Raw genomic sequence first — 23,208 nt, 5'->3', positions numbered from 1 at the left:
CCTATCTGGATTAGCCTGGCCAGCCAGACTATGGGGTATCCACAGCATAAACAGAGGGTACACAGACCCCGATTTCAAAGGAGAGATTACGGTGGACTAACAAGGTCAGTGAAAACAGTTTACAGCCAATCAGAAAACCTTTTACAGCGGCAAGTTAGTAAAATAAAAAAGAAAAAAAAAAAAAAAAAAAAAAAAAAAAAAAAAATATATATATATATATATATATATATATATATATATATATATATATATATATATATATATATATATATATATATATATATATATATATATATATATATATATATCCAGTTAATTAATAATAAAGACGTCAGGAAAACATTGCTCTGAGGTGGCTGCAGTTTTGACTGTTATGGTTAAAGAATAGCACTGTTGAATTATGGGTACTTCCTGCATAAGCATAAAACGCATCTGTCGTGCTGTTAGTGGTCCAGTTTGTAATGGACCTGAGAGTCTGAGCCTTGATCCCACACTCAAAATGTATGCTCATTGTTCCTGTACCACATTTCCAAATTTGTCCAGTTCCAGTAAATCTCAGCCCGTTTTGGCTTCTTTCTAGTTATGTTAGCTGGCACAGTATCCATTCCCCCAAGGGGCCAGTGTGTCGTGCTTAAGGAGCACATGTTGCAAACAGTATTTTTACATTACTGGTTGCAACAGTTGGTCATCTGAGCTTTAAATTCACCACATCATCCAGCTAAAATATGCTGTGAGGCTGCTGGTGTACTGTTTGTGCTAATGCTAACAAGTAATCCAGAAATTTAAGCCATGGCCTATTTTTAAGATCCCCTAATGAAATAGGCCATGGGTTTAAGCAGTGAAAGAAGAGTGATTTAATTGGTTTTGCATTTAATAAATTGTTGGTACTTTTTGCAGAGTTCAAACTGAGCAAATAGCCGTCCTATTGTGCAATTAAAGCATATTAGAAGCAGAGAGACATATTGATTTATTATTAGTTACAGTAATCATTAATTCACTGTATAACCAAGCTCCAAGGGGAGAGCATTCATCACATCCCTCATGCATGTATCTTATACGCTTCTGCATTCAGTAATAAGACTAATCCTAACTGACAATGAAAATAGGTTTAATTATTAGCCATGGAATCAGGCATTAAGAGTCCTCTGATGAAATCATAAATGAGATGCTATTTTAAGAGAAACTAATCAAGCATGATTTCAGAAAGCATTTACAAGGCAATTCAATGCGTTATAAGACAACAGGACATGGCATCTATAATGACATACTTTGTAATTACAGCATCCTGAAAAAAAAAAGCCTGCAAGGAAAACCAGACACTTAAAATTTGAAAAAATAAATAAACTATAGGAAAACAATAATTAGATTCGCCTGTTACAACAGAGGCTCAGAGAATAACACTGAGAAGCTTATATTGCTTTAACAGCTATGTACTTTGTTGGAGGGCGGTTTTGTTCAGTTATTTAGAGAGAGTTTGTCATTTGTTGGCTCTAAAAACCTTCAGTTCTTTAGCAAATATTGGAGGAGGTTCAAGCCCAAAAATGTTACTGAATGTGCTGCTAGTTTCAATTCAAACTGAAAAAAATAATTTGTTTACTATTTTTTTAATAGTAGACTTTGACAAAGAAGAGTGCATGACTTTGGATTCAGACATTATCAGTTATGTCAAAGTAATGAGCTGTCAAAGATATCCAATTACTGCATTACAGCCTTATGTATTGTCATATTTTATATAATAATAAATGTATTCATAATGTCATCTTTTAACTTCACTTGATTATTACTGAATGAAATCAGCACATGCAGTTGTGTTATAGGACTCAGAGCCACATCCTACCATCAGTTAACCAAGAAATAAGTGTTTTGTGATTATTATCAAACTGTCACTGAGAACCCTAAGTTTTAAGATGTTTAGGAGACAAAACCACAAAGAGGTTGGATAAACAGGCCCATGGTCCCCAGGATGCACACGGTCACAAAGACCCAGAGGAAGATTCTGTCAATGACCATAGCCACATACTTCCAGTCGTCTTCCACCTATGAGTAGAAAAGAAGGCAAAAAAAAAAATGTAGTTGTAGTTTTTAACATAATAAGATATAATAGCAAAAATGACAAATGGGTAAGGTCAGGATAAGAGTAAACTGAGCACTAAAAGAGAGTCAATATAAAATTAAACGGCTATTTATACATTGATAAATACCTATGATAGTCAAACTCAATCCACAGCATCAATAAATTTGAAAATCAGTTTGAGCCTCAGCTTTTTCATATCAATGATTTTGTTTCCTCTTCAGATTTCCTCCTCTTTCCTTAAATCTCACAGAAAAAGAGGACGAGCCTTAAATACACACTCAGTTCTAACAGCATTGTTAACTCTCAAAGCAGTCTATTCCCTGAAGCTAATTTTGACCGCAGCTCCTAGTCTGTAATTCTGACAGAATGTTTTTTGGCCTACAGTTTTAAGCAATCGAACTGCTGCTGCGTTTGTAGCCCATTGAGCAATTCATTTAAACTGTACAGGTGCTGGTCATAAAATTAGAATATCATGAAAAAGTAGATTGATTTCAGTAATTCCATTTAAAAAGTGAAACTTGTATATTATATTCATACATTACATACAAACTCATATATTTCAGATGTTTATTTTGTTTAATTTTGATGATTACAAATGACAACAAATGAAAATCTCAAATTCATCATATCAGAAAATTAGAATATTACTGAAGACCAATAAAAACAAAGGATTTATAGAAATGTTGGCCAACTGAAAAGTATGAACATGAAAAGTATGAGCATGTACAGCACTCAGTATTTAGTTGGGCCTCCTTTGGCCTGTATTACTGCAGCAATGCGGCGTGGCATGGAGTCGATCAGTCTGTGGCACTGCTCAGGTGTTATGATAGCCCAGGTTGCTCTAATAGTGGCTTTTAGCTCTTCTGAATTGTTGGGTCTTGTGTATTGCATCTTCTTCTTCACAATACCCCATAGATTTTCTATGGGGTTAAGGTCAGGAGAGTTTGCTGGCCAATTAAGAACAGGGATACCATGGTCCTTCAACCAGGTACTGGTAGCTTTGGCACTGTGTGCAGGTGCCAAGTCCTGTTGGAAAATGAAATCTGCATCTCCAAAAAGTTGGTCAGCTGCAGGAAGCATGAAGTGCTCTAAAACTTCCTGGTATGTGGCTGCGTTGACCCTGGACCTCAGAAAACACAATGGACCAACACCAGCAGATGACATGGCACCCCAAACCATCACTGACTGTGGAAACTTTACACTGGACTTCAAGCAACGTGGATGAAGTGCCTCTCTTCTTTTCCTCCAGACTCTGGGACCTTGATTTCCAAAGGAAATGCAAAATTTACTTTCATCAGAGAACATGACTTTGGACCACTCACCAGCAGTCCAGTCCTGTTTCTCTTTAGCCCAGGCAAGACGCTTCTGACGCTGTCTGTGGTTCAAGAGTGGCTTGACACAAGGAATGCGACAGCAGAAACCCATGTCTTTCATACGTCTGTGTGTGGTGGTTCTTGAAGCACTCACTCCAGCTGCAGTCCACTCTTTGTGAATCTCCCCCACATTTTTGAATGGGTTTTGTTTCACAATCCTCTCCAGGGTGCGGTTATCTCTCTTGCTTGTACACTTTTTTCGACCACATCTTTTCCTTCCCTTCGCCTCTCTATTAATGTGCTTGGACACTGAGCTCTGTGAACAGCCAGCCTCTTTAGCGATGACCTTTTGTGTCTTGCCCTCCTTGTGCAAGGTGTCGATGGTCGTCTTTTGGACAACTGTCAAGTCAGCAGTCTTCCCCATGATTGTGTAGCCTATAGAACTAGACTGAAAGACCATTTAAAGGCTTTTGCAGGTGGTTTGAGTTAATTAGCTGATTAGAGTGTGGCACCAGGGGCCATCAATTTTGAACCTTTTCACAATATTCTAATTTTCTGATATGATGAATTTGAGATTTTCATTTGTTGTCATTTGTAATCATCAAAATTAAACAAAATAAACATCTGAAATATATGAGTTTGTATGTAATGTATGAATATAATATACAAGTTTCACTTTTTAAATGGAATTACTGAAATCAATCCACTTTTTCATGATATTCTAATTTTATGACCAGCACCTGTATAACAGAGAGAGAAAGTTATTTTTTGTGCGAATTGGTTTTAAGATTTCTCTGGAAAACCAACAAAGTAATATTTGGTTTTATAATATGATGACAACAGCAACACAGAGAGTTCAAATGTAAAACTAAACATTTTAAAAACTGTTCTTGTCTGTACACACAGAGTAATCAGCTAAATTGTTCTCATAATCACTCTTTCTAGGCTGTCTTTACGTTGTGCCTCACTAATTCATTTCATAGATTTTTTAAATACAAGATGGTCAATCTAAGATTTAAACACAATTTTAACACATCCATGAGTTTCCTTTAATGTAATTTTTTGGGGTAAATAATATTTACCACACATCAACACCTAAATGGCTGCTTTTCTTTTTGTTGTTTTTCTGTATTACAGTAGACGGTTAAAAAATAAAACCATTACCCCTGTTTTTTAAACTGCCAAAAATCCCTCTAGATTCATAAAAAGTATAATTTGAAAGCTGCAGAGAGGGATTTCTCATTCTCTTTATTAGCACACATGACACTGACTGCACCCCAAACCTTTATGTGCAATAATCTAATCTTAGAGTGTAAAGTCAACATCAGCAAAAAAATTTGAAAAGCAGAAAGAAGCCATCACCTCTTTAGCCTTGTTTCGACTCCTCATGTTCTCGGCTATGTACTTGACGCTCTCAATGGCCTGTTTGATCTCAGGTGAGACTACAGAGAAGGCCATCACTGTGTTTATGCTCTGTGGACTCAGCTTTCCCAACTCTGGTGTCTCTGGGATCTCCCTCACATGCAGACCGGGGCAAGGACATTTCTTGCTAGTGCAGCCCTCCATGGTCGAGAGCTTAGTATCCCCACTGACTTCCAGACAGTTGAGAGATCCTCCTCCGACCTGCTGGGGGAAAACAAGAAGATCTAGGACCTACAGAACCATCTGTCGTGTAAAAGTATTACTTGACACTTGAGTGATTATGAATCAGTCCTTTCAGATTTGACAAAACCAGGCAATGGAAAACCACTCTAGCCACGTTCCCCTACAACTAAAGTGCTAATTTTAAGCAAAGTTTAAAACATTTGAAAAAAAAGGGAAATGCAAATTTATGGGGTTTCCATTTGGTTTAAAGTAAATTAACCAAACAACACATAGCATTATGTCGTCATACAGTACGTCGTCATGCTTTGCTGTAATAAGCAGAAAGCGGAGGCTGCCATAAGTAATGGAGGGAAGTTTTAATGAATGTGTTGCTATAAGACAAATTGTTCTAACATCAACATGTTGGTTAGTGATGTCGATGTAGCTTCCAGCCATGTTTTCGTGCATAATCTGAAAATTTAGGAAGACGCCTACAGCAGACACAGCTGATCAGCCTTGTGATTAAAAGTTTGCAACGTCAGAGCTGATTCGAAAAAAGTGTTACCATCTCCCATATTGTGAATCAACCCTTTTTTTGCAAAAGCAAAAACCCATTTCAAACTAACTAACTCTTTGTGAATGTGAGGGAGTTTATTTGAATTTGATGATTTATTCATGTTTTTTTATGTTATATTTCAAAATACACATTTGAAAAAGCTGATGAAAACGAACCTCATGACCTTCACTGTAAATCATCGACAACACCTGTTTACCATGATTGGTTAGCAGGATCCTCTCAACACCCTTATTGATTAAAACCACCAGAGAGCCCACATTTGACAGCACTGCGGCCAGTATATTTTACTTCAACATAGAGATGAAGGTAATACATTAGAAGAAATGCTAAATGTATAGGCTTCAGGAATTATGCAGGAGTTATAGTGAAACAAGTGACTTTTAATATATTAAGAGGCAAAGATTTTATACAAGCCTGATGTCAGATGATGTAAAAATATGAATCCATAACTGATATGTTCCATGACAAGTTAAAGCCCAGATCATGGTCTCATTAATATGACCTTGTAGAAGGTGTCAAACTTTCTATAGCACCATGGAAAAGATTGGTCGATGGCTCCAAGAAGTCTCCTCCAGAAGTTATTTGATTTAAGTAGGGTTAATTGTTTTTAAGGATAGAATGTCATTAAAACCATTTTCTACAATACAAATTTATATTTCTTTTTTGAGTTAGTTAAAACTTTAAAAAAAACAAAACTCACCAGGATGAGTTTTTCTTAAGCAGACTACCAGTTAAAAAGTAGGTATCCCTTACCTGTTTTAAGCTGCTCTTGCACTTCTTCCTTCCTTTCCCTCCACCGCCTCCTCCTCCCCCTCCAGCTCCTCCTGCTTCCCCACTGCTTTCCAACCACCCGGCCTTACCCTCCTCATCAATAGGCCTACGCATTAGCATAATCCTTGGCAGCACTTTGAGAAATACCGACCGCACCCAACATGTCATGGTGTGGGTCATTGGTGTGCGATAGTGCACATTTAGTACGAACACAGTGATGACTATGCTGAGTGTGACGAAGATCATTGTGAAGAGCAGGTACTCTCCGATGAGAGGGATGACCAGTGACGTTGAGGGAATGGTCTCTGTGATAACAAGCAGGAACACAGTGAGGGAGAGCAGGACAGAGATACAGAGCGTGACCTTCTCTCCACAGTCAGATGGGAGGTAGAAAACCAGCACTGTGAGGAAAGAGATGAGGAGGCAGGGGATGATGAGGTTGATGGTGTAGAACAGAGGCAGGCGCCGGATGTAGAAGGAGTATGTGATGTCCGTGTAGATTTCCTCACAGCAGTTATATTTGATGTCATGTTTGTAGCCTGGAGCATCAATGACTTCCCATTCCCCGCTTTCCCAGAAGTCCTTCAGGTTTACCTAGGAAACGGGTCAAATTTTAAAAACTGAATAATCAACTACAAGAACAGCAACAGACAAAGGCTTAAGAGATCGTTCATTTTAAATCAGGTTTATTATATAAAACTAACTCAGAGGGACGTTAAAAGCATAGTAATAAAATCATAAATGTGAAGCCACTAGAGTACCATCTTTGCAAGGATGTTTATCTACAGTTGATAAAAGATTAAAGGCAAATTAAATACAACCAAAGCCGTTACGAAACAGCCAGAGTATTCAAAAAAGACAAGGAAATAGCTGGGTTTCATATGCAGAGATAAATCATGGAATCCATTTTTTATTATCTTCTTATTCACATAGTAATTCATATTTATAGAAATTATAGGTTGTACCTCGAAAAAGTAGTAATATTATTGACTGCTTTACATTTAGTAACAATAATTTCCACTGTTGTTTGTGTGTGTTCAGATTTATTTTCAAAGGAATTTCACTTTTTGTTATATTGAAGTGAATTTCAAAATCATGTTTTGTTATTTTGCTTTGTTTTACTGAGATGCATATTAATTTGTTTTTATTCTCTAATGCCTGATTTCTTCACCGGCAAGTCATCTCTGAGCAGTGTCTACTAAAGTTGCATGCTGTGTGTGTGTTTCATTGCTGTCCTAAAGCTTGATCTAACAAATTCCATTAGGATCCATGTTTTAATTAATTCTTGAAAGTTAGTGTAGTGCTTGCATACAAGTTACATTTGCTCATGGTGGATCAATTAAATTGGTGCACTTTATTGTAAATTCCAAAGCAGTTTTACAAACAGTGTGATTAGATTGATATATGAAAGAAAAAAACAGGGGGTTGTTTAACTGAGCCCCTGGAAACTACCTATAAAGTTTACCCAATTAGTTTCAGAAGTTATTAGTTTTCCAGTTTAATTTTAACATGATTTCAACTTTGCCATAAAGCAATTAGAAATGGGATAGAAAATATTGGTGAGTGGAAACTATTGCTTCCATCACTTGATAGAAAAGATTAGGCTAAACATATAGGATGATCCAGGTTGAAAACCTATTAGAAGCTATTTTAAACTCCTTCACTTTCCAACAGGGCAATTACATAGAAACTGATAGAATTGTGAGGAACATCAGAATGGTTTAGTCAAAGTCTAGACAAGGGTTCCTCTATTTCGGTCCTCAAGGTCTGATATCCTGCAGCTTTTTTATTGTGTCTCTGCTTCAACAAAGCTGAAACAGATAATCAAGTCAGTAGCAGGACTAGACTGCATGCTGAGGAGGTCCTTCAAACATCGGATTCAGGTGTTTGGAGGGAGAGACACACCTACATCCAGCTTTTACTAAGCTCTTACATATTTATGCCTAAATGTGTTCAAAGAGGTCATTTGAAAAGAGGAAAAAGGCATTTTTTTTTTTTTTTTTTTGTGAAGTCAATTTCAATTTTTTTTTTTTTTTTTTTGAAATTTGATGCAACTACTGACCTTGGATCCGATGAGTACCAGGTCAATCTTGGCTTTATCGTAAGTCCAGGAGCCAAACTTCATGGAGCAGTTTTGATAATCAAAAGGAAAGTAGGTGATATCCATTGGACAGGAGGATTTGAAAATAGCAGGAGGAACCCAGGTGATCGTGCCATCAAACTTCAGCAAGGCTTTGGTCTTGTCCTCTACAAGGAAGTCACCTACAGCACTGTTCAGTAGGGATAGCAATATATTTCCCAGGCAGCCAAGGATTGAAAGGACATAACACAAGTGGAGTTTAGTAGGACATGAAGAAAAAGCAAATATTTCATCCAATAAGAGGATCATCATATTAAACATATCATATTAAACTTTTTTTTTTTTTTTTATAAATTAGTACTCAAATATTTCAGAAGCTGAACAACTTTCTTGGCTTTTGCTCTCGATAGTAATAATTTAGTTTTCAGTTTTGTTTATTTTTGAGGTAGTCAAAAAACAGTTCCTAAAAGAAATTATATCAGCTCTGTCAGGATCAGGGTTGTTAGGGTTATTTTTGGAGTTTTTTTCTAGTTTTGATTATTGTTGCCTTTTTCTCCTGACTTCCCTCCTTGATTAGTTTGGTATTTCCATAGTTATTCTAGGTTATGTAAGTCTTGTCTTTAATTTGTGCTTTGTGAATTTTAGATAGATTTTCCTAGTTTCCCTGTTTACTCTCCCTTGCTCCCTGTTGCCACTCTCTCTGTGCTCTGGCCCAATCCCAGACTGCCCCTATGCACTATCCCTTCACTATCGAGTCATTCCCGATAAAGTCACACTCGCAGCTGTGGAAGGCATCTTGACTGGGGGGTATAAATGAGAATGAGACGTCCTCTTTATACACTCGAAATGAAAACAACTGTTGCTATGGCTACATAGTGATATCCAGTGCATGGCTGTAGCTCTGTGTTGCAAGTTGACATGAAATCAAACATTAGAAAACAAAGTGATACAGTCAAATAAAACTATTTCAAGAGGACCTACCTTTTTGTAATAAATTACATGTTTTTCCTTTTCCTAATTTGCTGTCAATGTGACAAAGATGCAGCAAACCTTTGGAACATGTGTCCTCCACTATAAAATCGCTGTTAAACCCACAACCAAATTCCAGTGCAGCCCAATCCTAAACTGCCCTAAACACTACCCCCTAACTATCAAATGTCACTCCCAGTTAAATCACACTGACAGAAAATCACAAGAGCTACAGCTATGAACACGCTTTATGAATGACTGCATTCCCTTTCACTGGAGGGAATGCAGTCATTCATAAAGCGTGTTCATAGCTGTATCTCTTTGGCACAGGTTAACATAACAGCAAACATTTGGCATTTTCTTAAAAATAAATCTATTGGTAATTTACATTTATTGTTCTCACATTGTAGACATTTATCTCTGCATTTAACCCATCCCTTTGGGGAGCAGTGGGCTACCATTGTGTGGGGCCCGGGGAGCAGTGTGGGGTTTAGGGTCTTACTCAGGAACCCAGGGTACAGGTTGTGGGGACAATACCGGTTACTTGCAACCATTTCAGAGCACAAGCCCACTGCTCTAACCACTAGACCAACACTCCCCAGTCACTAACCAGTCAAATAAAACTATTTCAAAGAGGACCTTCCATTTAGGGATTCATGACATCATTTTTTCTATTTCCTAACTTGTGATTTTCTGTCAGTGTGATGAAGATGCAGAAACCAGCATAACTTTCATTTGAATGCACATCTTTCCGCCACCACTAGTTTGCTCTTACACCTGCTTCCAAATTCCAGTGAGCCTGCACTGATGCAGACATGCTATTTAAGGGCTGAATCGTCCACTAGCCTTACCCACTACATGGTTTGGGAAAGCCCTTAATGTGGCAGACCTTCCAAAGGAACATGCAAACAGAGGGTTAGTGCTTAGGGCAAGTCTTTAGGGGCCAGATTGGGATTCAGACCGAGTATCTAGAAGCTGTTCTATTGCTCTTTCTCCTCAGTGGTTCTTATGGTTATCAACCTGGTATTTTCTCTGCTCCTGCTACTCTCGGGATTCCTGTTTTTTTGTTCTTCTCTGACTCCCTATGTTTCCTGTTGTTTTTGTAATTTCTACACCGCGTTTCCAACTTTGAAGATGTTTCGCTTCCTATCCAAAAAGCTTTTTCAATTCAAAATGTCAGGAATAGCGTTGTGTTCGAGGTTTTATACAGTAGCCCAACAAGACTTGGTTAGAAACAAAGTCCACTGGATTGTTTTTCTTTTTTTTTTGGAATGAGTATGACCTGGATGACTGAGAATCTTCACCAACAACTTCTTCACCTATTTTGTTACTTGCTTTTCCTTAAAAATAAAAAAAAAACAATTTGCTTTCTCTGTCTCTGCATTTTGGTCCAACTCAAAGCTAAGGCGTGACAAGTACAGAAGAATTTTGACAGATAAAGGTGAAAGCCTCACTTGTTGTAGAGAACTATGTCAGGTCTCCAAATCTTGTTTGATGGAACTCTGATGAATTCTATTCCATCAAACTCTGCTGGCTTCCATTTTAACTTGTAGTCATTCCAAATCTGAAAGAGAAACATCAAAATATTTTGAAAATATTATACTGTAGTTTTTCTCATTCTATGTCTAATTTTCTCTGTGTAATGATACTGCAGGATTTTGTAAGGAACTCCTGAAAAAAAATACTTCCATTAATATTGCATGGGATTCTTATAAATGAGGAGTAAAGAAATGCATAAAATAGCATCATCGTTTTTTCAGTATTAATTAAATACTGGATAAAATCATATTAAAATATATTACCTCCCTGGCTGCATTCTTGTCTTGTCTTAAAGAACTATTAAAAATGGAGCAGATGAAAGAGCTAAATATGCTGGTTTATGAAATCAGAGGCAATTTTTTCAGGTCATCCTCCCAATTTCTGAAAGATTAAGGATCGATTATGTTTATATCACATATTAAAGTGTAAAATTTATATTACCAATCTTGGGAAGCAACTTCTTGTTTACATGTAAGGAACTCATTCAAGAAGCGATTAAGCAAGTTTTTACACATACATTTTTTTTTTGTTGGAATTGGGTAGATATCAGAAATATCTAACTTGTAAACTGGTGACTGGGAGCAAAAAATCTCTTTAGAAATAAAAAGAAAAATGTATTTGGCTTTTAAGAAACAAGAAACTGTTTTCTGCTTCTTAAAAGCCTTGTATGTGTACTACTGTGTGATCAAATTTCACAGAGCAGTTTCATTTGCTCCTTCTTCAGGACAAATTTATCAACTATAATTTATACAGAGTCAAAAATCCCTACAACAGATATATATATATATATATATATATATATATATATATATACGAAGAGAAGAGTGAAACTATGAATAAATTCCTTGCTGACAATTAAAGGATTATTGCACACTCTTACTGTTTCACACACCTGCAGGTGACGTTTTATGAGCTGTGGATCCATCAGCCTTGGCTATTTGAATGCCGCTAAATATGAATTTATTCATTAGCGAGATGGATTAATAACCCAGTCATGACCCAGAAGATTTTTAATTAACCAGTGCATGCTACACTGGTTTTTCCATTTATCCATCCACCAACTTTATATTTTGATTGCCTGGCTGATTCCTGATAGGCTCAGGTGGCGTAGATTATCCTGGCCATGAGTTTCAATCAAAAGGCAAATTTACTGTCACTGAAACCGTATGGTGTTTTACTTTATCTAGAAATTACTTGATTTAATTAATTCATTTGCAATGAAAATTAAATTTTTTTATGCAGTATATATATATAAATATATATATATAAATATATATATATATATATATATACTGTGAATATATGCTTGGGACTGTAGATCTCAGAGTGTCTCAAGTAATAAAGCTAATTTTATCGCTAGCTTAAGAGCTTTCAGGTTCTTTATTTGTTGCTTTTTAAGTATTTGAATGCTCTTCCTGATATGTTATACATGGTTGCAAGTACAACCGTGATACTGTTCTGACCTCTCTGGCTCCAGTGATTTAACTATATAGCATACTTTCACACATGTGATGCATCTGTGTGTCTGTTTGTGAACTCACGTGTCGGAGCCATAGATTTGTTTCCATTATTTGATTCACCTCATCCTGCAAAAAAAAAAGAGAATAAAAAAGTCCCCATTTGAAATTGTATAAAAAGGTTGCTTGAATGGGAAAACCGCTAAACTTGCTGGGAATAACAAAAAATAAAACTGTTCTTTCTCCTTTCTGTGTCCTCTCTAGTATTAGTTGTCCAGCTGAAAAGGTCATCTTAATAATATATAGAGGTAAAAGTGTCACCCCCTCTTTTCTATTCTCTATATTACTCATCCAGGTTTGATTTACGGTCCAGGGATTCTCACGATTGTACCTAAGCCACCCACAGGAGCCCATCAGCCAACCCCGGCCACATGAGAATGCATGCACAGACAGACAAGACAATTTCATCAGATCACACCCACACAGTCAGGTCAGTGCACTCCCTCTAGATTGATCCCACCTTGCCAAGCATGCATATATAGGTGCAAGTCAGTCCAATAACAAAAAGTTTCCTTTAGGAAATGTTCCTCTTAATCTAAAGATTTTCTTTTGATTGATTTGAACAAAAGGGCCCTTTCACATGAGAATTTGTAGCAGCTAAATTCTCATCCCCCTCCCCGCACACACATACACAAAAAGAAAACAACTGTGTTAGTACATAGCATTTAAAAAACATTCAAAACACTGGACTAAGTTCTGCTCTCATTGCCTTTTTATGTAGGTCAAGAGTATGTTTCAAGGAATGGAAAACTTACAACTTTCACAAGCTGCGAGATGGAGACCTCAAACTCCACAGTAACAGGGTCCGAAACATTCTCCACTGGTCTGATGAACTGGTTGTACCGCCTGAAAAGCTTCCTGAAAAGTCGGTCCTCCGCTTTAGATGCAAAACAGTCTGAAGTTAAAAAAGAAAAGAAAAACAAAATGCAAATTGAGACCATAAGACTAACAAAGTGTGGAAAAAAGAAAAAATCAGATACAAGCAAAAACAGTTCAATGAAAAACTGTGATCGGTTGCAACTCTCTCTATAATTAGTCTAATCAGATTTAGTCATGACTTTGAGTGAACTGGAGGAAGCCAGGCTTTTTGATTTCCTAATGTTCAATGCAGATTTTCATTGAATAGCTTTTTGGAGTTTGGCTATTTTTGTGATATTGGAGTCTTTAAGGCTTTTTCTTCAAACCGTTGGAGTAAAACCTTTTATTGAAACAAGTCTAAGATGTGTAATTACTTGTTGGCGTTGGCCAAAAGCAGAAGTAATCAAGCTAATATAGACATTTGATTAATTAGTTTATATTTTGTTCAACGTATATGATAGAGCCTAGCCAGCCATACTTATCCAATTCAGTTTATTTATATAGTGCCACAACATGTGATCACAATTCAGCCAAATCATACAGTCAGATTGGTTCAAAGGTTTCCATTTAAAGAAATCCAGCTGACTGTATTTAATCACTGACTCAAAGGAATCCCTCTCACCAATCATTTTTGTAGTGACAGTGGAGAGGAAAACTCCCTATTAACAAGAAGGAACCTCCAGCAGAACCAGACTCAGTGTGAGCGCCCATCTTCCGAGGCCGCTTGGTATATACAGTGTATCACTCTGGTAAAGATCCGGTAGAGGTGGTTTCAAAGGCAGGATCAGCATATCAGATAACTATGGATGTAACGCCAAAACTCCAAGCGATGTTCTCTGTTTCTGTAATTGTGTAGTCTGTGACGCATGTTAAGCCAAGAAATAACACTAAAGCTGTCCATTGTTGAGATTTTGAAGGTTGATCAATCTCACCTAAACCCTTATTGTGGAGTTTTATTTGATTAAATAGCTTTGGGGGGAAGTGATTGAGTTATGTTGAAACGAGGAGAGGTTTGGAATTAGCACAACATTGGTGATTTGGTCCAGAGCAAATGATTGGTGTGCAACTAATCTCCACTAAGGGGATGAGTTAAATGCAAAGTGAATTTCCTTGTTTGTTTTTTTTATTAAATTATGCAGACTGTTGAAGATTGATTTATTTTTTTATTTTAAATAACTGTTGCATTTGTCCATTTCTATATCTGTTCACTCTTCTGTGTGGGTCAGCCAAAATGGATATTCTTATTTCCTGCATATGGTGACAAGTGTGGTTCTAGCATCACCTTATATGGTAATGCTTTGGGCTGTATAAGAAGGACTGGATGCTGACTGGAAGCTTTTGGATCAACAGTTCCTGGCTGTCTTTTAGATAAAATTGGAAAGTGTGCAGAGGCTTTCTTTTTTTTTTTTTTGGCAAAGGCTTTCTGCCATTTGTGTGTGGGTCGCCCAGCTAAATGGTTGTCACTATTCAGAAATTTAAGATGGAAGTGTAGCCAAACTCGATGTACGTGGCTATAGGAGGAATACTGATGACAAATAGAACGATAACATGAATGCAAAAAATAGAGCCCAGGAAAACTTCTGGAGATTAAAGGTGAACTTCAAGCTGAAGGAATATCAGTGTCAGGTTGCAACATTCGTTGCTGTTTGAGCCAAAGTGGGCTTAACGGGAGACGACCAAGGAGGACACCATTGTTGAAAGTCATAAAAAGCCAGACCAGAATTTGCCAAACCACATGTTGACAGCTGCAAAGCTTGTTGGAGGCAGTCTTATGGACAGATTAGGGAAAAAAATTGAACTTTTTGAAAAAGGCCATCAGCTCTATGTTCACAGATGGAAAAAATGAAGCATGTCAAGAAAATAACACTTTCCCTATACAGTCATACTTTGAGGAGAATCTGTTGTGTTGTGGAACTGCTTCAAATTTTCTGCCACAGGATGTCTTCAATCTCTGCAGGGTGCATTAAAATCTCAAGATTATCATGTGAGGCTAGAGAGAAGTGTGCTGTCCAGCATCAGAAAGCTTTGTCTCAATCACAGGTCATTGGTCTTCAACAAGATTAGAACCACAAAACAAAGCTAAAACGACAAAGAACTGCTAAGTGAAAAATATTGGACTATTCACATTATTATGGGTGTCACCAAGTTAATAAGACTGCATTGTTGAAGCAGTCCATTTCATGACCAATGGCCATTCATAGGCTGCTATAGCACAAGTTGCACTTTATATAAATTCAGTTCACCATGCTACATCACCATGTACACTTCTAGGAGAATTTATATAATTATTCCATGTGATACTTCTAGAAGTATTTTTTCAGCTGCTATAAGTGAGCCATTTTTCCTCCCAGAGTGCCATATATTTTTGTGTGTATATTTTTATCTCTTTTTTAATCTAAACCATGTGTCCTTACAAAATTTCACCCTAGGTTTGTAATGATAATAAAGGCTCTTGAGTTCTAAAATACTAAAATAAATATTTCATGAGGTTTGAGGAGCTTCCTCTGTCTAAAGAAAAATGGAAATTTTTCAGAGTAGCTTTTATTATTTTTCTTAGAAAATAAATTAGTTTTAAAATACTATCATCATTTGCCTAAATTAAGTCTAGGAAGATAAGAGGTAAAAACCTGTTAATTGGAACGGACTTCCTTAAAATCTTACTGATGAAATCCTACTGACCCTTTTTTTCTCAAGTTTCCTTCTTCTAAGGCAGAATATAACCCTTCTTCACTGTACTGAAGAACAACGACACTATAAAGCCAGTTGCTGATGAACTCTTGATGACAGCCCTCCAGAGACAATAAAAGAGATACACCAAAATAAAATGAAAGCAGAAAAAACACCTAGATGAGAAGAAGGAGTGAAAGGTGAGAGGAGAGAAACTGAAAGCAAAGCCTTCTTAAGATGTCACTCAGGAGATTATGTGAATCCAGAGTTCATAGTGTCTGATAGCTGCTTAGTATGTGCCGTGCCAGCGCTGCGCTAAGAGGAGTACGAGAGGAGAGGAGGACAAGAAATATATTATATGAAATACAGGTGTACTGGGGGAGTGTTGGCCAAGTGGTTAGAGCAGTGTGCCTGGGCTCTGAGAAGGTTGCAAGGACCTGGTTCCTACCCCACAGCCTGCACGCTGGGTTCCTGAACAAAACAGATAACCCCACACTGCTCTCCAGGTGCCACACAATGACAGCCCACTGCTCGTGAAGAGGATAGGTCAAATGCAGAGAGTGAATTTCCCCATTGTGGTACAATAAAGGGATTTACATAAAGATAAATAATATTCAGTATATTTTCTATTACTGGTCAGATAAAAAAGAAAAGCCTTTTGCCTAAAATATTGCTGTCATGATGCTCACACTGGTAGAGCTAGCAATCTGCTGAAGATACACTCATTAAATCATACCCTTTGATTCCAAGAGGATTAAATCAAGCCCTTTCGTGCACACATATCACATAGATGTTTAACATGTTAACATGTGACAATAGTGGATATTGTTTTTTTTGAAGATACAAGGTCAGATGAGAAGACCACCATCAACCTTCCTGATATTGGTCCCAATGATTCCAGCTCAACTAAATAGGAGGACTACTGACCTAAGAAATAAAATCATGGCTCAGATAAGAACCTGTGTACCCCGGCAACGGCCAGCTAATTTAAGGTGCTACCAGATGATCTCCGGGCTGATGTGAATACAGCACTAACTACGATCTCTACTCCGACCGTCACAGAAACAGGCTTGAAATTTTCAGTTTAGGCATCTGGGGAGCACTGAGATTAACACCACCAGTGCTCTGGACCACCAGATAGACCTGAAGAGGCCTCTTGGGTGGGAGGCAAAAAGGCTTCTACAAAAGACTTCACGCCCAGCTGCATAAACTGAACTTTTCATCCATGACCTGGATGACTCTCAGGTATGAAAAAATGGAAAGCACCAGGCCCAGACATGATCTTCTCCTACTGACTGAAGAAACTGACTTCTCTCCATGAACGCCTAGCAGCACAAATGACCTGGCTTTTGAAGAGCAGGACCCACCCGGAATGGTTGACTAAGGGGCAGAACAATCCTGATAATGAAAGACCCCTGGAAGCGACGCACTATCGCTACAAGCATGCTTAGTGTGAGGGATTGCCTTCGAGTCAATGAGTCGATGCAATCAACTGGTTTTACGTAGATAGAAAACTTTGAATCAATTTGACTGTATGATCTGTTGAACTGTAAAGTGCCTTGAGATTACAGGTGTTTTGAATTAGTGCTACAGTATATAGATAAACTGAATTGAATAGAAATATATATGGGATACATTAGTAGTTTTATCATCACTCACATAGGTTTTTTTATGATAAAACTGTCATGTAGCAATAGCAAGCAATGCAAATGAGAATGAAAACTGAATCAAAAAAGAGGAAAAAAAGAAAACCATCAGCTGAAATATAAAAACATGATGTGTTGGAATTTTTCCATTCTAAAAGAAGACTACAAAGAGAAAAAGAATATAAATAAATACAGCAGGAAATAAACTCAGCAGGTTAGTCTTTTTTTTTTTTATCCTGCCAAGTAAACAGCTGTTTATATTAGTGCTTTTTGTATTTTCCCGTTGTAATTTGTACCTCAAAAACATATATTCAGTGATCTCCATAAGTCTGATTTATGTTTTGGTATAAAAAAAAGTAGGCATCCTATCCTTTTAGAATTTAGACAGGCTTGGTTAAGCTCCCTATTTGGTTTTTAGATCAAAATCTAAATTAAACTACTGCATATTAACCACATTTTCCACGGCTTGTTGGTTTTCAGGTAAACTGTGGATGCTGACGGAACTGCGAGGGCTGAAGCAGGATGTGTCTTTGTGACTCAGTTTGCAAAACATACCACACACCCTTTTGTTCTGTGTCACTGCTTTATAAATATTACAGTGATTTTAACCTTTCCACCACACAGCTGCAGAAACACACACCACAATTCACTGGATCATCAGTCATGCATTCATATAGCCTCTGGTTTAACAAACACCCCAATTATTTACCTTAAAACCCCCTTAAGCCTCACTACTATCCAACCTTAATGGATATTCTGCTTCAATTTACCACTTGTATTTACACTCGGACATTTGATACATACTTACACTTAACTGTGAGAAATAAGATGCAATTCCTATTTCTGTTTGAGGAATAATGACCATCATATTGACCTTTACATAGCAGTTCACAGGCTGTGGTCTGTTGTTGCATAAAATGTATGTCCATACTCTTAGATGGACTTCTTAGGTTCAGAAAGATTGTTGAGTGCACAAATGGACAAATTTTACTGGTTGAGTGCAAGGGGCTCTCTATTCTGTACAGCTAAAAGCATAAAATTGCAAAGAAAATTCAAATATATGACTACATGTATGAACAGGAGTCAAGTGAATCATTCAACTTCAATTTAGCTAACTTATATAGCAGCAATTCAGAAAACATGTTATCTCAAGACACTGTACATAGACAATTCAATCAAAACATTCATACAGATTGGTTAAAAGTTTTTAATCTAAGGAAGCCCGACTGATAGCGCAGACCTTGCAGGATTTGCTCCTTCTGGATGAGCATGTGGCCACAGTAGAACTGGAGCCATCCCTTTCACTGAGGGATAGTAGAGAGGGAAAACTCCCATTTTGAAGGAAGAAACCTCCAGCAGAACCAGGCTCTGTTAGTGGCCTTCTGCAATAGCTGACTGAGGGTTCAATATGACAGAAGCAGAAACACGAAGGAACATACAAGTACTGATTTTAAAATACTTTGTGTCTTAAAAAAGGTGGATATAATCTAGGTCCATAGTTTGCTCTGTCTAGGAAATAAAAAAATAAACAGTGGAGCTATAAGCCAATTTTATGTCATAAAGGATGGAAGAGAACCCATACAGTTAGAGTAGCCTTACCATAGTAGCCTTACCATTAGAAAATGTGTCATCTTGATTGAAACTGCTCAATATTGGATGCCATACATGCCATACTCTTTCGAGATGGCATTAATTTTGAGATGGTGCTGCACAAATTATCTAATTTTTTTCTCAAATAAACTGAACCTTTATGCATTTTTTTATCTATAGTGTTTATCTGCAAATTTCATAACATAACATCTATTTGTTTTTATTTTTTCTGTATTTATTTCTCGTTCTTTTATGATTCTGGTCTAACTGATCACTATTGCTCTTCACTGTGATAAGTGGCCCTGTGATAACAATCGCGACTTCCATTAAGTGTGACCCAGTTCACTTTGTCTTCTGGCTTTATAAACCTCTACCATTGCTCTCTCAGTGCCAGATTTTTGAAAGCCACTGTGTGAGTAGATATCCAGCATTCATTCCTTACCTTGATAACATGCCTGTTTATGTATTCTTCTGCTATCTTATGTTTTGGACCACAAGCCCATTTCTGCCTATTGACCACCTGCCTCAAGCCTCAGCACTTGGATATCTTTACCTGAATCTGCCATCACAGTTCTGACCCTGCTTCCATTCTCTGACCACCGATTCAAGCCTCATCCCCAGACCTGTTTGTTCCTGAGTGTGAGTACCTTGCTGAACCTGTTTTCTGAATCTGAGTTTTCTTGCCATCACCCTGATTACCCATTTGCAGGGGTTTCCGTTCCTGTCACTGACAGGGTGCTATTATCCACAGGAATTATCTTTAATAAATATTCAAATGCTATTTTTTTGTCTGGTTGAATTTTCTAGTGCTTAGTTTATATTTTTATTAGAGGTACTTTTAGATTTCCGTACTTTGCAATCTCATTTAACAATAGAGGAGTTTAAAAAGTGGAGTAAACAGCAGTACTTAATAAAGAAATACAAATGACTGCATAAATGAGAATGTATCCCAAGTGGACATGAGAGTGACTCTAAAGGGACAGAAACCAACTACCAAATGTAACACAAGCACAAAACTTAAAAGCTAAGAGTCAACACCAATGTCAAAACAGACACCAAAAAGTATGTAAAAGGCAAGAATAGCAATACTGGGGAAAAAAAACTGCTTAACAAACGATGCAGCAGTGGGAAACGTCCAACATAAAAGGAAACAACAAAAAAAGCCCTAAGAATGGGATGAACAAAGTTGGTAAAAATACGCCATCTCACCAGCAGAAAGAAAAAAAGATATCTCTAAACATTACATTTTGTATAATAAACAAGATTCTTGAGTCTCTTCTGTGTACAGGTAATACCAGGGAAGGCAACGGATTTATCTCGGCTGTCCTTTAACAAATGTGCTTTTCAAGTGGTTGGAATTTACAGACTTGTCTTAAACAGCAACTAAAATCAGAAAGACAAGTTTATAATTGCTGCTGGTTTAGAAATAGTTCTAAACCACCAGCAACTATTATTAGAGAAGGTCTGATTAATTACGAGTCTTTGAAGAAAAACAGAGAAAGAGTGAATAATCTTTTAGGGTTATGCATGAAGGCTGATAAACCAGAAGAAAGACAATCTGCCACCATGCATGAATCAGATAGCTGCTGTTTATGCCCCAGGAGCAAATATTAGCCATTAGGCTTTGATATGCCACAGCATTGAAATGTTTGTGCGTTCCAAGTGTTCCTGCAGCTCAGAACCAAGCTCTCAGCTCAGCAATGGTCAGTGATTAGGATTTTGGATGAATTCTAACACCTTTAGATCCTTTTTCTTCCACAACACCACCACCCCTTTAATTTTGGTTTTGCCTTGCCTTTCCTCTTGTCCCATTAATGCCCCGTCCTTCTAGCCAAACTAAAGAATGTCAGTCTATCTGCCCTTTTTCCTTTACTCCTTACTGTTGGTTCTTTATTACCCTTTGACTTTTTCAGGGGTTCTTTTTCCCAGATCTTTTCTTTATGTCTACCTCAGGTCAAACTCATGTTTACTGACCCGTTTGTGTTTCTCTAAATTCCTTAAAGACAAACCTGATAGAACTTCTTAGAAATAAACAATTGAACCATAGTTGTCAAAGAGATCACAAAATAAGAGAATATATATTTAAATTACTTCAAAGTTTAACACCACACATTTTAACACGAGCGAAAACGTATGGGAGCTGTTTTATATTTGAGCTATGATCTTAAGCAACTAAGGTCATTAGATTTATGCAGTGACATCCCATGCTGTGAGAAGGTTTTATATCTTTTGCCTTCAGCTGACTCAGTCTGCTGATTGAAGACAACATATCTCCCCTTTGCCAGAATAAACAGTGAAGGCACATGCCCTGAATAATTCTACCTCACCAAGGGGAAGAATAAAGCCGGGAGAACACGTCCTCTGAAGAGATTATTCATCTGTTTTGGTTTCATGAAATCTTGCCTTGAGCAAAATTTGCCTTCATCGAAATGTATTTGCAATTTATTGCTTTTCTCTCAGTGACCCAGTTAATGTCATTGGGAACAGTTTTAATGCTCATTAATATCTAAATTGATTTTTTTGATTCCTAATTATGAAAAGCCTTACTTACAAGAAACCAAATCAGTGTTTGCAACGTTTCAGTAGGAGAAAAGTTCAACTTAGATCAGCCAAAAAAAATAAATAAAAATGCAAACAAACTCAGAGGTTTTCTACCTTTCAATAAGAAAAATATAATCTATTAAGAGCGACCGCTCATTCACGCGCTCAGTTTATTCGAAACTATTTCTTTAATAGCATAGATTGCTGCACATTTGCAGTTTTTTTTTCTTTAAGCTAAACCACTTACCTTGAGTTTGCAAAACGATTAGAAGAAACAGCAAAGACCACCTCAATGAAAGCATCTTTTCCTCCTGTGTTCCTCTCAATTTACTAAAACAAAAGCCCAGCGCAGCAGTCAGCGTGACCACTGAGAGAAATAAGGTGCATAGGGAAATGTTCGGTGTCTCTCCTGGTGCAGTCGGTGTTTCTGTGACCGTGCGCTCTTCCATCCAAACTTGACTGGATTCATCCCTCCCCTATGGAGACGCAGCTCCACTTTGGCGCATCCACGGACTGCTTTACAGATCAGCAAATGGACAGATATAGATGCTCCCTGCGTGTTTAAACTTAATAAGGTCAAAGAAAATTATTGATTAGTTCATGCAAACTTTATAAATGTTTGAATTATATATGTAGGATCTCGAGTTCATGAAAGTTTCTACCTAAAAGGGATGGGAGATGAACTGTAAAAGCAGATAGTAAGAAAATAAGCATGTCAGCATCACTAAGCGCCTGTTTAATTTAAACTCCTGTTTATGATCCTGATTGACTGCCTTATTTTTCACTTGAAGTTAGAATCGTTTCTCTGTAGAACAAAGCTTCACTTTTACGAGAAGCTGGGAGGTTTTCTGAGGAGCTTCTGGCTTGCGGTGTCTATCCTCAGCCACTAAACAGCAGCAGTGCGCCGCTTTACGCAGAGAAGACTGTTCCCATGCCCGCCTCATTAGGATGCTCGCTGAGAGCTCCCTGTTAGTCTGTTATCCGCCTCGAGGTAACCCTGATTGGGTTAATTTTAGCCCTGGATTTTATACGCTCGGTTTAGCGCCACCTGACAAAACGAAGCAAAGATGCGATCCCAAACCGAGCCGAAGAAAGATCATGAGTAAAAGACCAAGAAGGAGAGTTGAAAGTTTCAAGTTAGAAAAATAATCTGAATTTCTGGTCTCAGAGCGACTTCTTTCATGAACCTAATTTTAAAACATAATGTTTTTACCATCCATTTATCCACTGATGCAATGGCGTAACTATCGGTAAGCAGAGACTGCAGTTGCTTAGGGGCCCCGACCTCTCAGGGGCCCGTAACTGACACCTGGGTGGCCCCCTACGCAATTGTAGACTAGGACGTCTCTATGCAAATGTAATAGTGCGAAATATTCCTCTTAAACCCACCTGATAGGAAGACTAACTGGACCTTATGTATACCCCAACAAATGGCAGATTGATTGATTGCATTGAACTTCAATATAAGCTATTGGCATTTTA

The 23,208-nt window shown here is 37.5% G+C and overlaps 1 protein-coding gene across 2 annotated transcripts; it reads right to left on the bottom strand.

The window, feature by feature from the left end:
* Positions 1-309: 309 nt before the first annotated feature.
* LOC119775481 (neuronal acetylcholine receptor subunit alpha-3-like) lies at positions 310-22,240 on the bottom strand. Of its 2 annotated transcripts, none has more exons than XM_038273477.1 (8): positions 21,974-22,240; positions 13,180-13,319; positions 12,449-12,493; positions 10,823-10,932; positions 8,382-8,589; positions 6,302-6,913; positions 4,750-5,010; positions 310-2,037 (listed from the first exon to the last, which is right to left on the bottom strand). In XM_038273477.1, exons 1-8 carry the CDS (start codon positions 22,173-22,175, stop codon positions 1,912-1,914), a joined length of 1,704 nt encoding a protein of 567 aa, XP_038129405.1. In that variant the 5' UTR covers positions 22,176-22,240; the 3' UTR covers positions 310-1,911. The 2 variants fall into 2 exon arrangements, with proteins under 2 accessions (XP_038129405.1, XP_038129404.1); XM_038273476.1 differs by having other exon boundaries at positions 4,750-5,013; positions 21,974-22,239.
* Positions 22,241-23,208: the final 968 nt, after the last annotated feature.

The sequence above is a fragment of the Cyprinodon tularosa genome, unplaced genomic scaffold (genome assembly GCF_016077235.1).
Source record: "Cyprinodon tularosa strain WSP-4 unplaced genomic scaffold, ASM1607723v1 ctg873, whole genome shotgun sequence".
NCBI lineage: Eukaryota > Metazoa > Chordata > Actinopteri > Cyprinodontiformes > Cyprinodontidae > Cyprinodon > Cyprinodon tularosa.
This window is presented reverse-complemented; position numbering and strand designations above follow the sequence as displayed.